The sequence below is a fragment of the Anopheles marshallii genome, chromosome 2, assembly GCF_943734725.1.
Source record: "Anopheles marshallii chromosome 2, idAnoMarsDA_429_01, whole genome shotgun sequence".
Lineage (NCBI taxonomy): Eukaryota > Metazoa > Arthropoda > Insecta > Diptera > Culicidae > Anopheles > Anopheles marshallii.
Genome location: NC_071326.1, coordinates 8,996,600 through 9,008,738, shown reverse-complemented (window position 1 = coordinate 9,008,738; position 12,139 = coordinate 8,996,600). Strand labels below are relative to the sequence as shown.

The 12,139-nt window shown below is 43.6% G+C and overlaps 1 protein-coding gene and 1 non-coding gene across 2 annotated transcripts; one reads left to right on the top strand and one right to left on the bottom strand.

The window, feature by feature from the left end:
• Positions 1 to 3,264: 3,264 nt before the first annotated feature.
• LOC128719025 (integrin alpha-PS3-like) lies at positions 3,265 to 8,387 on the bottom strand. Its single transcript, XM_053812644.1, has 6 exons — positions 8,191 to 8,387; positions 6,405 to 6,775; positions 5,611 to 6,336; positions 4,449 to 5,550; positions 3,394 to 4,375; positions 3,265 to 3,333 (listed from the first exon to the last, which is right to left on the bottom strand). The coding sequence occupies exons 1-6, from the start codon at positions 8,385 to 8,387 to the stop codon at positions 3,265 to 3,267; spliced, it is 3,447 nt and encodes a 1,148-aa protein (XP_053668619.1).
• Positions 8,388 to 11,227: 2,840 nt separating this feature from the next.
• Positions 11,228 to 11,300, top strand: Trnav-aac (transfer RNA valine (anticodon AAC)). The gene has a single exon. It is a non-coding gene; the product is annotated as a tRNA-Val (tRNA).
• Positions 11,301 to 12,139: the final 839 nt, after the last annotated feature.

Genomic DNA, 12,139 nt, shown 5'->3' with positions numbered 1-12,139 from the left:
ATTTAAAAACAAAAAAAAACAGTCGGCCATTTGTTATACTATTACTATTACGAACTGAAGCTACGTTTTATTCATTCCTTTGAGCGAAACCAGTCAAAATTTAGTTTTTATGCTAGGAAGACACGAGGTTGAAGAAGTTTTTAGAGTATAGCGTTAGAATGATGTTAACATAAAAAAAAAACAATTGTCTATCAACTAGTTAAGGTTTGTCCGGGAGGGGTTAACAAAGTAATGAACGAAACTTCCACATGTTGTCTGCAAAGTGTCCAACTCCAATGCCAATTCCTCATTGGCATCCAACGTTCAAGATAAGTCTCGATATTTTCAAAAGGTCATTCATCTTGCCTTTTAAAAAATACATTCTCATTCGACTGTCTAGACAAAATTTAGAAAACATGGGATGAAAGCCAGAAGCAACCTCTGAAGGCTAGGTGGTTCAGCTATGTTTTGATAACTAACACGCCCTGCAAGGCCTTGAACAAAAACTGGCTTCCAAATAACCTGTTTGGTTGCAGATAAACAAAACATAGCACGTTTAATTTGTATGAGCCGTCTGTCTAGCCCGAAGTGTAGCATAAATTAAAAGCCTGCGTCACCATGATGCTTTGAGGCGAAGGATAGCAAAACAAAACCACTCCCCACTGTCTGACCCATAATGGGAAGCTATCCCAAAAGGAATTAGTGTAGACTTATGCGCGTGTGCGCGACAAACATTCAACCCGTATTATGAGGATTGTTTGCGCAGTCTTCTTTTAATTTGGATTAGCATAGCATAGAACAATGATATATTAAATTTAGTTAAAACGATATAAAAAGAGAAAACAGAAAGAAACGGGAAAATAAACCCTGTGTGTAGTTTAGAATAGCCTTTTTAGAAGAAAAAAAGACAGGAAATTAGGAAAAGAATGAGAACGGAATTAACAGCAACAAATTGTTGCAGAATGCCAGTGAGACTATTAGAGCAAATGATTAAAGGACAAAAAAATAAAAGAAACAGGAATAAAAAAGGATCAAAAGCATTAAAGGAAATGAGACACTATACTAGAACAAAAAATTGTCTATAAATTAAACATAAAAGAAGGAAACAAAACACATGCATAATGTATTGTTGATCGTGTTTCGCTTCTTATCCGCGAGATAACTTTTGTTATAATTTGCGATGAAGATGAAGTTGTTTTTTGTTTTAGAGAGATTGTTAAATTACGTTTTACGTGTGAGGAGGATGAAAAAAAAAATAGAAAATGAGGCTACGATACGCAAAAGCGCAACCCTCCTTCGTCCGGAGTAAATGTTGTTTGGTACTGCAAAAGTGAAACATTTCCGAAGTAAAGAACCGTGGACGTAGAATTCGCATTTTGTATTGTTTTAGTTAAAAACTACAGTTCATTCGGGCTGATAAAAGTGTGTACAACAAACAGAATATACTCCTGCAATTGTTGGGTTTTGTATTGTGTTGTCCATAGTTGGCACAGGATTGTAAGGAACAGTACAGAACGATGCGGAACGATTTAGTGATAGTGTGGTAAAGAGAATTATAGCAAATATATAGCGTACATCTACCGAATATACACCAATACAGACACAGAATTCAGTTAAACGATGGATCCACCGTCTGGCGGGTGGATGCAATAGAGACCTAGCGATACATAAACTCTTCCATAAACTTCACGTAGGCGCCTAAACATACTCAGAATGAACCAATGTATGTATACTCAGAAACTCATCACCACGCACATTGATAATGCAGGAAAGGGAACCTCTTCAGCTGCGTCTCGAGCGCGTTCAACTAGAAATACATTAATACAGCAGCATACATTCGCTAGATGATATATGATGATTTTGCAATAGAGCAACACAAACACAACACTACTAACAACTGCTTAGTGGTGGCAAAACAGGATACAATCCACTCTGAGAAATGGGGAGAAAAGGTGACGATTGTTTGCAATGTGCAAAACCTCATTAGTGGCAAACATAATGACAACAAACAATAGTACTAGAACAAATACACCAACACATGAATAGGAAGATTTTTTGTTGTTTCGTTGCCAGAGATAACAATAGTTACTTCCAAAAACATACATGCACTCACTGAAATGATACGATAATATTAACCATAAAATAGTACACTAATTCGGGGAAGCAAGTCCCGGTATCGAGCAGAAAATAAACAAACAACACTACATAAGAGAAAGAGAAATCCTAATAAAAACGTATTTATTATTAAACTGATTGGTAGTTCGATTTGCTCATTGTGCGCTACGGAAAGGTGTTTGAATTTATTTGGATTTACATTTAATTTTCCTATAATGCTTGCAATTCTAAATTATGAATTTCGATCATTATTTGTCCTTCCCTTTGTTTGTGAAATAATTCACAATATAACACTTTTAATATCTACTATCAATAAGCAAGCATCAGCTCATCTCCTGCAAGTCATAAAGCTATAAGTTTATGTTTACTATTTAATATCCATAACTATGCTGATAACTAAATCGAATGGTAAAGATGGCAGCGTCCCTCATAACTTGTGCAGTTGGAACTTATTTTGTAGCAGAAAACTCCATAGAAAAGCAACAAATATGTTGATTGCGCTAGAAAGAAATTCCCACGAAACAGTTCGCATCCGACAGCAAGAACGGAACCATCTGCTTGCTTCATAATAATTAGAGGTAGTGATGTTGCGATGTACTTCATCTCACTTGCACAATGATATCGATAATGTATAGAATTTGCTGCATGCATGAAACTCACAACATCATCCCACACAATATGCACTACCGAATGTGACTAGAACATGGTAAAACATGTCTTTTGCTCAAAGTTCGTGTCGTGTCCTAAGGCTAATGCTACACTATTTCCATTAAACCACATCAATGCGTCAAAGTTTTAAATTATTGATAAGGATACTGCTAATAATGAAGTAATTCTACGAATCGAAATTGATGAAGATATACTGATGGCTTCTGTGTTTTCGCCTTGTTTTTTGTGGCACTACAACCTCGGCGCTACCGAACGGGTCGTTTCGACTAAAGCGTAAAGTATTCTGAAAGCAGTTATCTGATATCTTAAACATCCTAGTTGAATAATTCATTAAAACGCTACGTCTTTTCTATGCCCAGCTATAGAAAACATCTCATTCAGCTATAAACATAACAATGCACTACCCTACCTTAGCAGCAGTTCGTCTGTGCAACGCTTAGCCATTACTATTTGGTGTCAGGAAATATGCTGCCAGTGTTTTGTCTTAACCGGGCAAGCATATCAGTTCAGTTCAGTGGTAACTTCCGCCGGTGATTGATTTACCTGTTCCGGCTCGTTGAGACGTGCGCTCTGAAAGATAGAACATCGTTAAGCTCTCTCACACATGTGCACACCCAACAACCCGCTTACCTCTCGATGCAGTTTCTCAATTTCTTCCTTGCGTTTGCGTTTGAAGAACCCGGCTCGGTACAAACCGTACGTGATCGCGGCAACCAGCAACAGTCCGCCGAGTACCGATACAATAATCACCCAGATAGGGGTACTACCGTCCGAATAACGATACACCACCGTGTGGGGATTGCTACGGACCTGCCGGAATGTGATACCGTCCGGGTCGCCCGTCTTGTGCACGTCAGCCAACATCGTCAGCGCAAAGATGTCTTCACGCTCGAGAAACGCTTCACTAATGGCATCCAGATCGAGCTGGAAGTGGAGCGTTATTATGATGGGCACGTTTGTCGGGCGGAAGATGTCTACCGCCACATTCAGACGGGCACACTCGATGAAAGAATCCTCCTCAGCGCAGTTGAAAAACAGCGTACGGTTTCCTGGCAGAGCCTCTACCGTGGCATCGTTCACCTTCGACAGACTGCGACGTACACGCGAATGGCCTGACAACTGCCCCGTGTATCGGTTGTAGGATTGTTCCTGGGAACCGCTTTCACGTCGACGGCGGCGATGCATACCTGCCATAGCTGGATCATAAGCATGAGGCTGATTTTCACCGGCAAGGCCGCCGATTCCTGCACTAGCAATTCCACCACCAGAGAGGAGATCAAAATCGGACGGCAGTCGGTGCATATCTTCAACGCCTACAGTCGGCGGACGGATATGATCGTGTTCGATCGGATTCGGCAGCAGGATGGTATCGTTCTGCGTCCAGGTGTAGTCGAGCGTTTTGTAGTTGTAATAACCGGTCACGACCATGTCGTTAAAGTTAATGATCTTGAACGATTTTCCGGAGCTTGGCTTGTGATACACCAGCGGTACATCCAGCGTAAACTCCAGCCGCCGGAACGTGCTAGGTCCATTGCTGTGTACCTGTATCTCGTACGTGATGTTGTGTAGTCCGCTTTGCTGTTCCAGGAACACCTCAGATGTTGATGTTTTGCTATAAATGGAAACGTTTTGAATATACATAAACTCCTCCTCGAGGTTGAGCCCTGACCCTGGATAACACTTACCCAATAATCTCGATATCGCTAAACTCCTGCAGTGTAAGCACCTGCTCGAGGAAGTTATCCTCCTGCACGGATTCTTCGCTGGAGCTCATCGCTTCCGCCTTAATCTCGGCACTGGTACCTTCCAGCTTTGTCATATCGAGGATGAGAGTGTACCGGGAGGTGTAGGATGCCTTCAGCGGTAAACCATTATTGAGATCGCACAGTACATTAACTCCTTCCTCTGTGATCTTTTGCTGGCACTCCGATGTCAGCTTGGCCAGTGTCAAACGGGCCGGTGTGAGTGTTACGTTCAGCTGAGGCAGGTACGCATTCTCCCCCGCATTGTACACCTCGAACTCTAGTGATGCTTTCTTCGTACTGCCAAGTACGTAAACAGGCGTAATGTCTAACCAACGGGCGGACAGGCGTAAATCGGACACGCACACCTCTCCTTGGCAGCCCGTCTTGAAGGAAATCTTTTGAATCACCCGATTCGGCACAGTTGGGTCTAGCAGCGCACACGAGGCACAGAAAGTAGTATCATCCCCGTCGGCTGCTGGAAGCTGACGTACCAGTTCGTACGACAGCTCCACGAACACCGGCTTATAGATGCTAGCGGCTGTAGCCTTCAGACGCACATCGAACCGGCGACATTCATTCGTACCGGCGACGGTGATAGTTTCGTTGCGTCTATTACCACCAACACCGGGCAGTGTTACACGGCCAACCTGCGCATCTACGCTAAGCTCGTAGCTGAGCTGCACATCGAACGGTTGTCCGCCGACGAACATTGCACTCATACAGATGGACAGATCGAACGTTGTGTCGTCTAGTGTGAGTTCCCGCTTGGACGAGGTAACTTCCGCCTCGACACGCACGACCGGATACGTCCGGTAAACGTACACCTTCTCGTCATTCGGTGATCCGACGGCAAGATCCTTGTAACCATTAGCATCGATGTCGCTGCCCCGTGACAGTGCGAAACCAAACATCGGTTGAGGTGAGAGCAACTCATTCGTTGGTGGCGTTAACCGTTGACTTGGTTTCGGCTGAAGTCCGTCCGCCGAGCCGAGGAAGATGTACACGGCACCGTTACCCTCGAAAGGAGCACCAACAGCAAGGTCTGAAAGTGGACGAGCGCGTTAGTTCGAAGTTGTCTGGGCCATGTACGCATGACTCTTACCATTATATCCGTCCATGTTAATATCACCAATTCTTCCGAGACTTGTACCAAACCGACCTGCAACTTCATGATTGCCGGCCAGCATTCCCTGCAGCTGAAAGTTCAGTTCGCCCTCGTTCCAGTATACGTACACAACGCCACTGTCATAATCACCCGATCGGCTATGCATCGGTGCCGAGATGGCAAGATCCGCGAACCCATCGCCATTGAAATCTTCGGCCAGTAGCGCATACCCAAAGTACTCACCCTGCTGCCGGCCGGGAAAGGTGTACCGTACCTTGATCTGCGTTTCCAGGAACGAATCTGCGTTGATGATGTCGAATATAAACACACTGCCCACCTGTCCGTTCGATTGTGGAGCACTCGCCACGTAAAGAGTCTTCCGGTCGCCCCGAAAATCTCCCGACCCGACGGCATATCCGAAGTACGAATCATCCGTTAAGTTGCTAAAGTACGGATTCGGCACATCACTGACGTACTGAATGATCTGGCGCCTGTGTCGATTGGTTGGACGATGCTGAGCCAACCAATCGTCGCGCCGGCTGAGGCCACCCATATCTTCGTTGAAGCGTCGTCTATATCGCACCACCGTACCGCGCCAGTTAAAGACTCCCGGTGCTCCGATCAGTATCTCCTCCCCATCGTCGGTCACATGCACGCTAATGCCCTGCTCACCGTACATGTAGTTGTAGTACTGTCCGTACGGATCCTTGTGCAGCTGTTTATCTACAATGTAAAAGAGACGGGTTGAAGGTACAAGAGCCCAGGTACCGGACCGGCATGACAACTCTCACCTTTCGCACGCAACGGTATGATCTTTCGAATGTCTTTCGGTTCCTGGTCCTGTTCGGTACCGTCCGTAACGTAGCAAATGCCGTGCAGCAGATAGTAATCGACCAGCTCACTGATCGTCTTCGGTGCACAAACAACAAACCGATCGCCGTCGGCCCCATGTCCATCCATGGTTGCGCCCAGCATCTGAAAGTCCTTCTTCTCCGAGTTGTACGCAAAGTCCGACTGTTCGGCGTTCGTGTTGCCTAGCTTATCAAAGTAGTACGGACCACATTCACCGTCCGTAAAGCGACAACGATAGATGGCGCCAGTCTCGTTCACCTTGCGCTGTGCCGCCAAATCCGATTGCGCTCTCGGTGCACCGACAATTACACTGTAAAGTTAGCGGAATTTGATTTTAGTACATTAATGTTGTGTAAAATATGTAAACAATTTAGAAATGGAACTTTTTTTTTTTAAATAACACACTTTAAAGAAGAAATTGGATGAATAACCAGTTAAGAAACAGGTGTAACAAGTACATTACGGTGTTCCAACAGGTGTGGCATTTTTAAATATGTCACACTCGAAAACTAAACAATTTAAGAGTGAAGATACCGCGCCACACTAATAAGGTTGTCCAAATTAGCGTGATAGCTCTAACTCTCAAAGGATTGTGAAGGTATCAAACAAGGGGAATGCCCCAACTATGCTGACCAATTCCCTTTGGACGGGTTTAACCTCCTGAAGAGCCGGTATGAATCATCGAATTATGGTGAAAAATATTCAAAGCGAATGGTCGCTGATTGCATGTTTAGGTTCAGTTCAGGGGATGGCGAGCACATAACAACCTTTATGTCCGATTGATATTAATTTAGTTAACAGTAAGTTAGGGCTGTATAAATGTAGTACAAACATATGAGTTTATCTTGTATCACAGGTTTTGAATTCTAAAGTTCCTTAATGTGAATATATAAAGTAAAATTGTTTATTTAATGATCTCAGGGTCCACCCGTAGCAATACCAATCAGCCAACATGACTCGATGAGCAAACAAACTGGAATAAACAACGAGTTTGACAACCCTGATATGTAACGATCTCTCTCTCATTGTCATTGTTCACCGGTTCATATTTCACCAATGACCGATAGCTTCTTTTCTATTGATTTATATATTAATTCGAGGGCAATGTCTCCGTGTTTATCCTTCTGCTTTACGAAAGCGAATAAAAGATTTCAATGCGCGATCATCAACGAATGATCGTGTGCGATTCGGTGGGCTTCTGTCCTCACTCTAAGTAAACTTCAAATATATAATTGAATTTTAAGCAATTAGTTAGTTAACAAATGTTGTAATTCCTGAGATAGTTCAATTGTTAATAGATTGCTCGAGTTACAGTATTTATATCTAAATCAATTCATCATAATGAAAAGAAGTAAGATAACTTCATCTGATTACAACTTTCTGGTGTTTTGTTATGGCAATTCTTATGGTTGAGTGCATCAGGGACATCAATTACCCATAGGTTTGGAGTTTGTACTCATAGTTTTCATGAGAATTTTAAATATTACTCATCCCATATTCAACATTGCGACACACTTCCCATACTGTGCTAGCGGGCAAAACATTCCACATAAGGGAATCGGACCAAATACGTTCGACAACTGTGTACTTGAGACACACAAAGACATTATGCCTGCAAGAAGAAGTATCTTTCCTCTTGAGGTATGGAGTTTTTTCAACGCCCAGTTGTCGGTTGACTTTTAATTTCTCTTTCATCCCGCTTCCCACCCGCCACGGCAAACTTACCCTCCAGGGCGCAGATTAAGCGAATATCCAAAGTACGAGCTGCGTACTTTTTCCATATGCAACCCCAAGTTTGGTTCCCGGAACACGTAGCTCGGCACCGGGGAAAGATTGAACGTTTCACCTTCGGGAGGCAACAGCAGCAGCAACGCGACCAAGGCGATACCAAGCGACAGCATCCCTTTCGGTGGGGACTTCATTGTCGGTAGCTTTATTTGTTGTTGTTCTTCTTTTAAAATAGACACACACACACACACATACACAAAGGAGCGTAAAATGTTTAAAATTCACTTTCGAATCGATGCGGAACCCGTGCCGCGGGATGCTAAACGATGAGATGAGTGTGCTGCGGTGGAATGATTGTTTCACGAGCCTTTTTTTCGGAAGTTTTTTCTTTACAGAAGATGATGATGACGAGGTTCCAATGGGCTGTCGGGCTGGTTTCAGCTGGTTAGCATGCGCACCGTCCTTCACATCACTACGAAAGTAAAGGGAAAACAGAAAACTTTTAATAAAGCTTGCAACCCACTTTTTGCCACCCAACTGCCATCCTTATCTCCACTTCCCATGGCACCTGAGCGGTTCCTTTTGGTAGATAGAAATATGGTGCCGGATTTAGCGTAAAGGGCTTCGGAAAAGAATAAACAAAACGCCGCTCCAAAAATGGGATGTTCAAAACGCACACCGTTTGACATTTTCGTACACCGGGCACAACACAAAATGACAGCGTGTCGTGGTTGCTTCGGTTGCTTTGTTTTTCGGTCACAGTAAATCATTTTTTGAATGGCTTCATTTCGTCGCCCTAATTGAACTATCACGGTTTGTCGGTGGTCAATGTACAATGCGGTACAGCTCTGTAGCCGATCATGAATCACGCAAGCGCTACGTGTATAGACACGGACACGGGCGACAAATCCGTTCCGGAGCGCATGGCGCGCACGTTAGTTTCGGCGGATCGGGTTCAGCTTCCGTCGGTTCGATTGGAAATTACGATGAGTCACGCGAATAAGGGTGACTGCTCACTGTTCGGGACGAAATTCAGCACGGCATTCAAACACATCTAAATCCCGGATGCTTTGCGCTTCTCGAGTACGCACGTTTCGTATTTGAGGCCATCGCGAAACAAAAAAAAAAACGACCAAGCGAATCCAAAGTGTCTTTACGCTTTACGGTACCGGAGAGTAAATACGTGACCAATTTCATTTCTTTTGACCCTGACGTCATGATTTGCGTTCGCACGATTGCTTCGAATTGTTTGTAAAATGATTTGAAGCAAAGAAAAAGCAGTACTACTCACTTTTGATTTCACAGAGACACTGTACAGCCCACCGAGAACCACACCTTTTGCAACCAGGGTGCACTTTACTTTAAAATGAGTCAAACGCTACAACACAATTCCCTTGCAGCTTGCCAGAATGGGGCGAGCGAACAAAAACATACGAAACCACGGCGGTACGATAAGACTACACACTTTTACCACCAGATAACGCGCGCGAACCACTCCACACACTCTCCAGATATGATAGGGTGACAATAACTGCTGACGACGGGATACTCCTTTAGTGCGCTACCCTGCGGAAAACGGCAAACGTGTGTGTACCAAACCAGGCCACAACCACTGAAACGAAGCCGTCTCAGCTTCGCGTTCGATACAGTATCCGCGTGTCCGCACCCGTCAAGTTCACCGATCCATTTGACCAAACAGACGCGCGCGGCATTCGCTCGGTCGGCCCGTCGTGCGCTCTGTTTGCCGCTGTAACAACAGGTTGATCCACACCTCTCTTGGGAAGGGGGGAAAAGAAATACAATGACGTGAACACACGCGTGCAGTAACCGGTCTCCGGGAATTCTTCTTCTGCGTGTCTTGACCTGACGTCACACAGTCACTCAGTGAGCTCCCAGTGGGGAAGTGATGGGGTTTAGAGGGAAAGGAAGTGGAAATAGGACCTTTCCCCACAAAGAGCGGACACACACACTATTTTTCAGCGTTGTACGATGCATTCCACTGGTGACTCACGCGGTAGTGATCTCCGGCAACGAGTCAACTGATGGATGAATGATGTTGTCCGTGCATATCAACCGATGCTATTGTAAATGCAAATGTTTTCCATTAGTAGGCCATGCAATGCGTGCTTTGCTGAAGGTTGTCCAATCAAAAGTATGAATTTTCGTTTTAGAGATCGCTTGAGGGATAACACGAAGTATTGGATTCCTTGTTGGATGATCGCCTGTTACTGCTGATCTAAGAACAGCTCGATTTTGGATGCCTTTTTCATGAACCATCTTCTCTAATGTCAGATCAATGATACCCATACAGAAGTTACGCTGATGCCAAGTCTCGCTGGCGTGACTTGTGTGTATGGTAGAACTTGCTAAAAGTACATTAACGGTTTATTTTTGCAACAGTCAAATTGTAAAGTTTAGACACGATCACTAGATCACATAGTCTTGAATGTAATGGACATTTGGGAGGCTTACCTTACTGTCAATGTGGATAACATTCTAATAGTTAGGCTTAATTTAAGCAAGCGCGTCGAACACTGTTGCAATGATCGCAACGACCGGTTCTCCGATTAATTGTTCAGAAAGATAATCGATATGTACGGAGTGTGAAGTTGTGAAAGTCAGATAGTGCACGAAGAAATGTTCAACTCTTGCTATTCCTTGAAGTCTCCGTCGGTTGAGCCATTATCCTACAGAAATCCTGTCGTATATCCTGTAGTTTGTGGGCTAGCTCTGTAATAGTGAACTGTTGTTTAGTCCTGTAGTTCTCTAGTAGTGGATCTTCGGCTATATTAAAACCAATTATGCGTATCATGAAGTGCTGCAATCTAAATTACCTTCTGATGCGTCTGTAAAATGTGCAATGTGAATCAATGTAGCGAGATAAAGTTATATATTAATTGTTAAATTGTTGATTGTTTAATAAAATTAAAAAAAAAAAGTTCAGTTGGTAGAAAAAACTAAACAAAATTCCTCGGTGTAACAGGTGTAGCATACTCACATTTATGTAGCGTGTTAAGCTGCAGCACCACCAGTGGTTTCCGTGGTGTAGTGGTTATCACATCCGCCTAACACGCGGAAGGCCCCCGGTTCGATCCCGGGCGGAAACAGAGAAACTTTTTTTTCTCTCAAAGAATCAATTTTTTTCGGTGACAGACTGAATTTTTTAAGTTTTATTTACATTTCAAATATGTTTCTTTCATTCTGTCAAACAGTGAACAAACACAACAAATAACAATGTTATATTAACAATACATCTTCAGCTTTTATTATGCTTTTCTCCACACACTGCTTTCACGGCAGTTTTCCGCAGCACACACGCACCCGCGTGTGTGCCGCGCGTTTTAAACCCTCTTCGTACGAGTTTTACGTGTGTGTGTGCTATTGTTTCTCCGGTTCGGCTTTTCTACAAGCTGCTTCTTCTTTACGTACACAACACTTCCTATTATCCTTATCATCCTCCATCACGGTTTGTTACTATCGTTCGCTTAAACTTCCGGCTCCTTATGTTTCTGCTCGCCTCTGGCTGTCATATCGGCTGTGTCTACATTTGCTACGATTTCTTATCACTTTCTCTATTATTTACGCAAGACATACACGTTTTCTGTTTTTCTTTCTTGTTTTTTTTTGTTTTGTTTTTTGAGAATCGGTTTGCGTTTTTTTCATCACTTCCCAACAAACACTATTCCTCCTTCAGCACGTGTTTTTTTTTCTCTTCCGTCGTACCACCGTGCGCATTGGCATTATTGTTGTTTTCCCCATCCCCCGGTTTATCTCTTGTCCCGCTCATTAACACTAGTATGTTCAACGTTCACATGTTCTGTTTCGCACGTTCTAATATGTTTAAAATATCCGACCGTTTCACGCTTCCTTATATGTAAATACGCACGTATCGCACAAAACTAAGCAAATGTCGTGCACGGCGCACAAGTTTGTGTGTGTAGTTACA

Coding starts and splice junctions, on each gene's coding strand:
- LOC128719025 (XM_053812644.1), bottom strand. CDS start 8,387: ATGAAGTCCCCACCGAAAGGGATGCTGTCGCTTGGTATCGCCTTGGTC. Junction 4,376..4,448: donor AGCGATATCGAGATTATTGG/GTAAGTGTTATC, acceptor TTCCATTTATAG/CAAAACATCAACATCTGAGG. Junction 3,334..3,393: donor TTGAGAAACTGCATCGAGAG/GTAAGCGGGTTG, acceptor TCTATCTTTCAG/AGCGCACGTCTCAACGAGCC.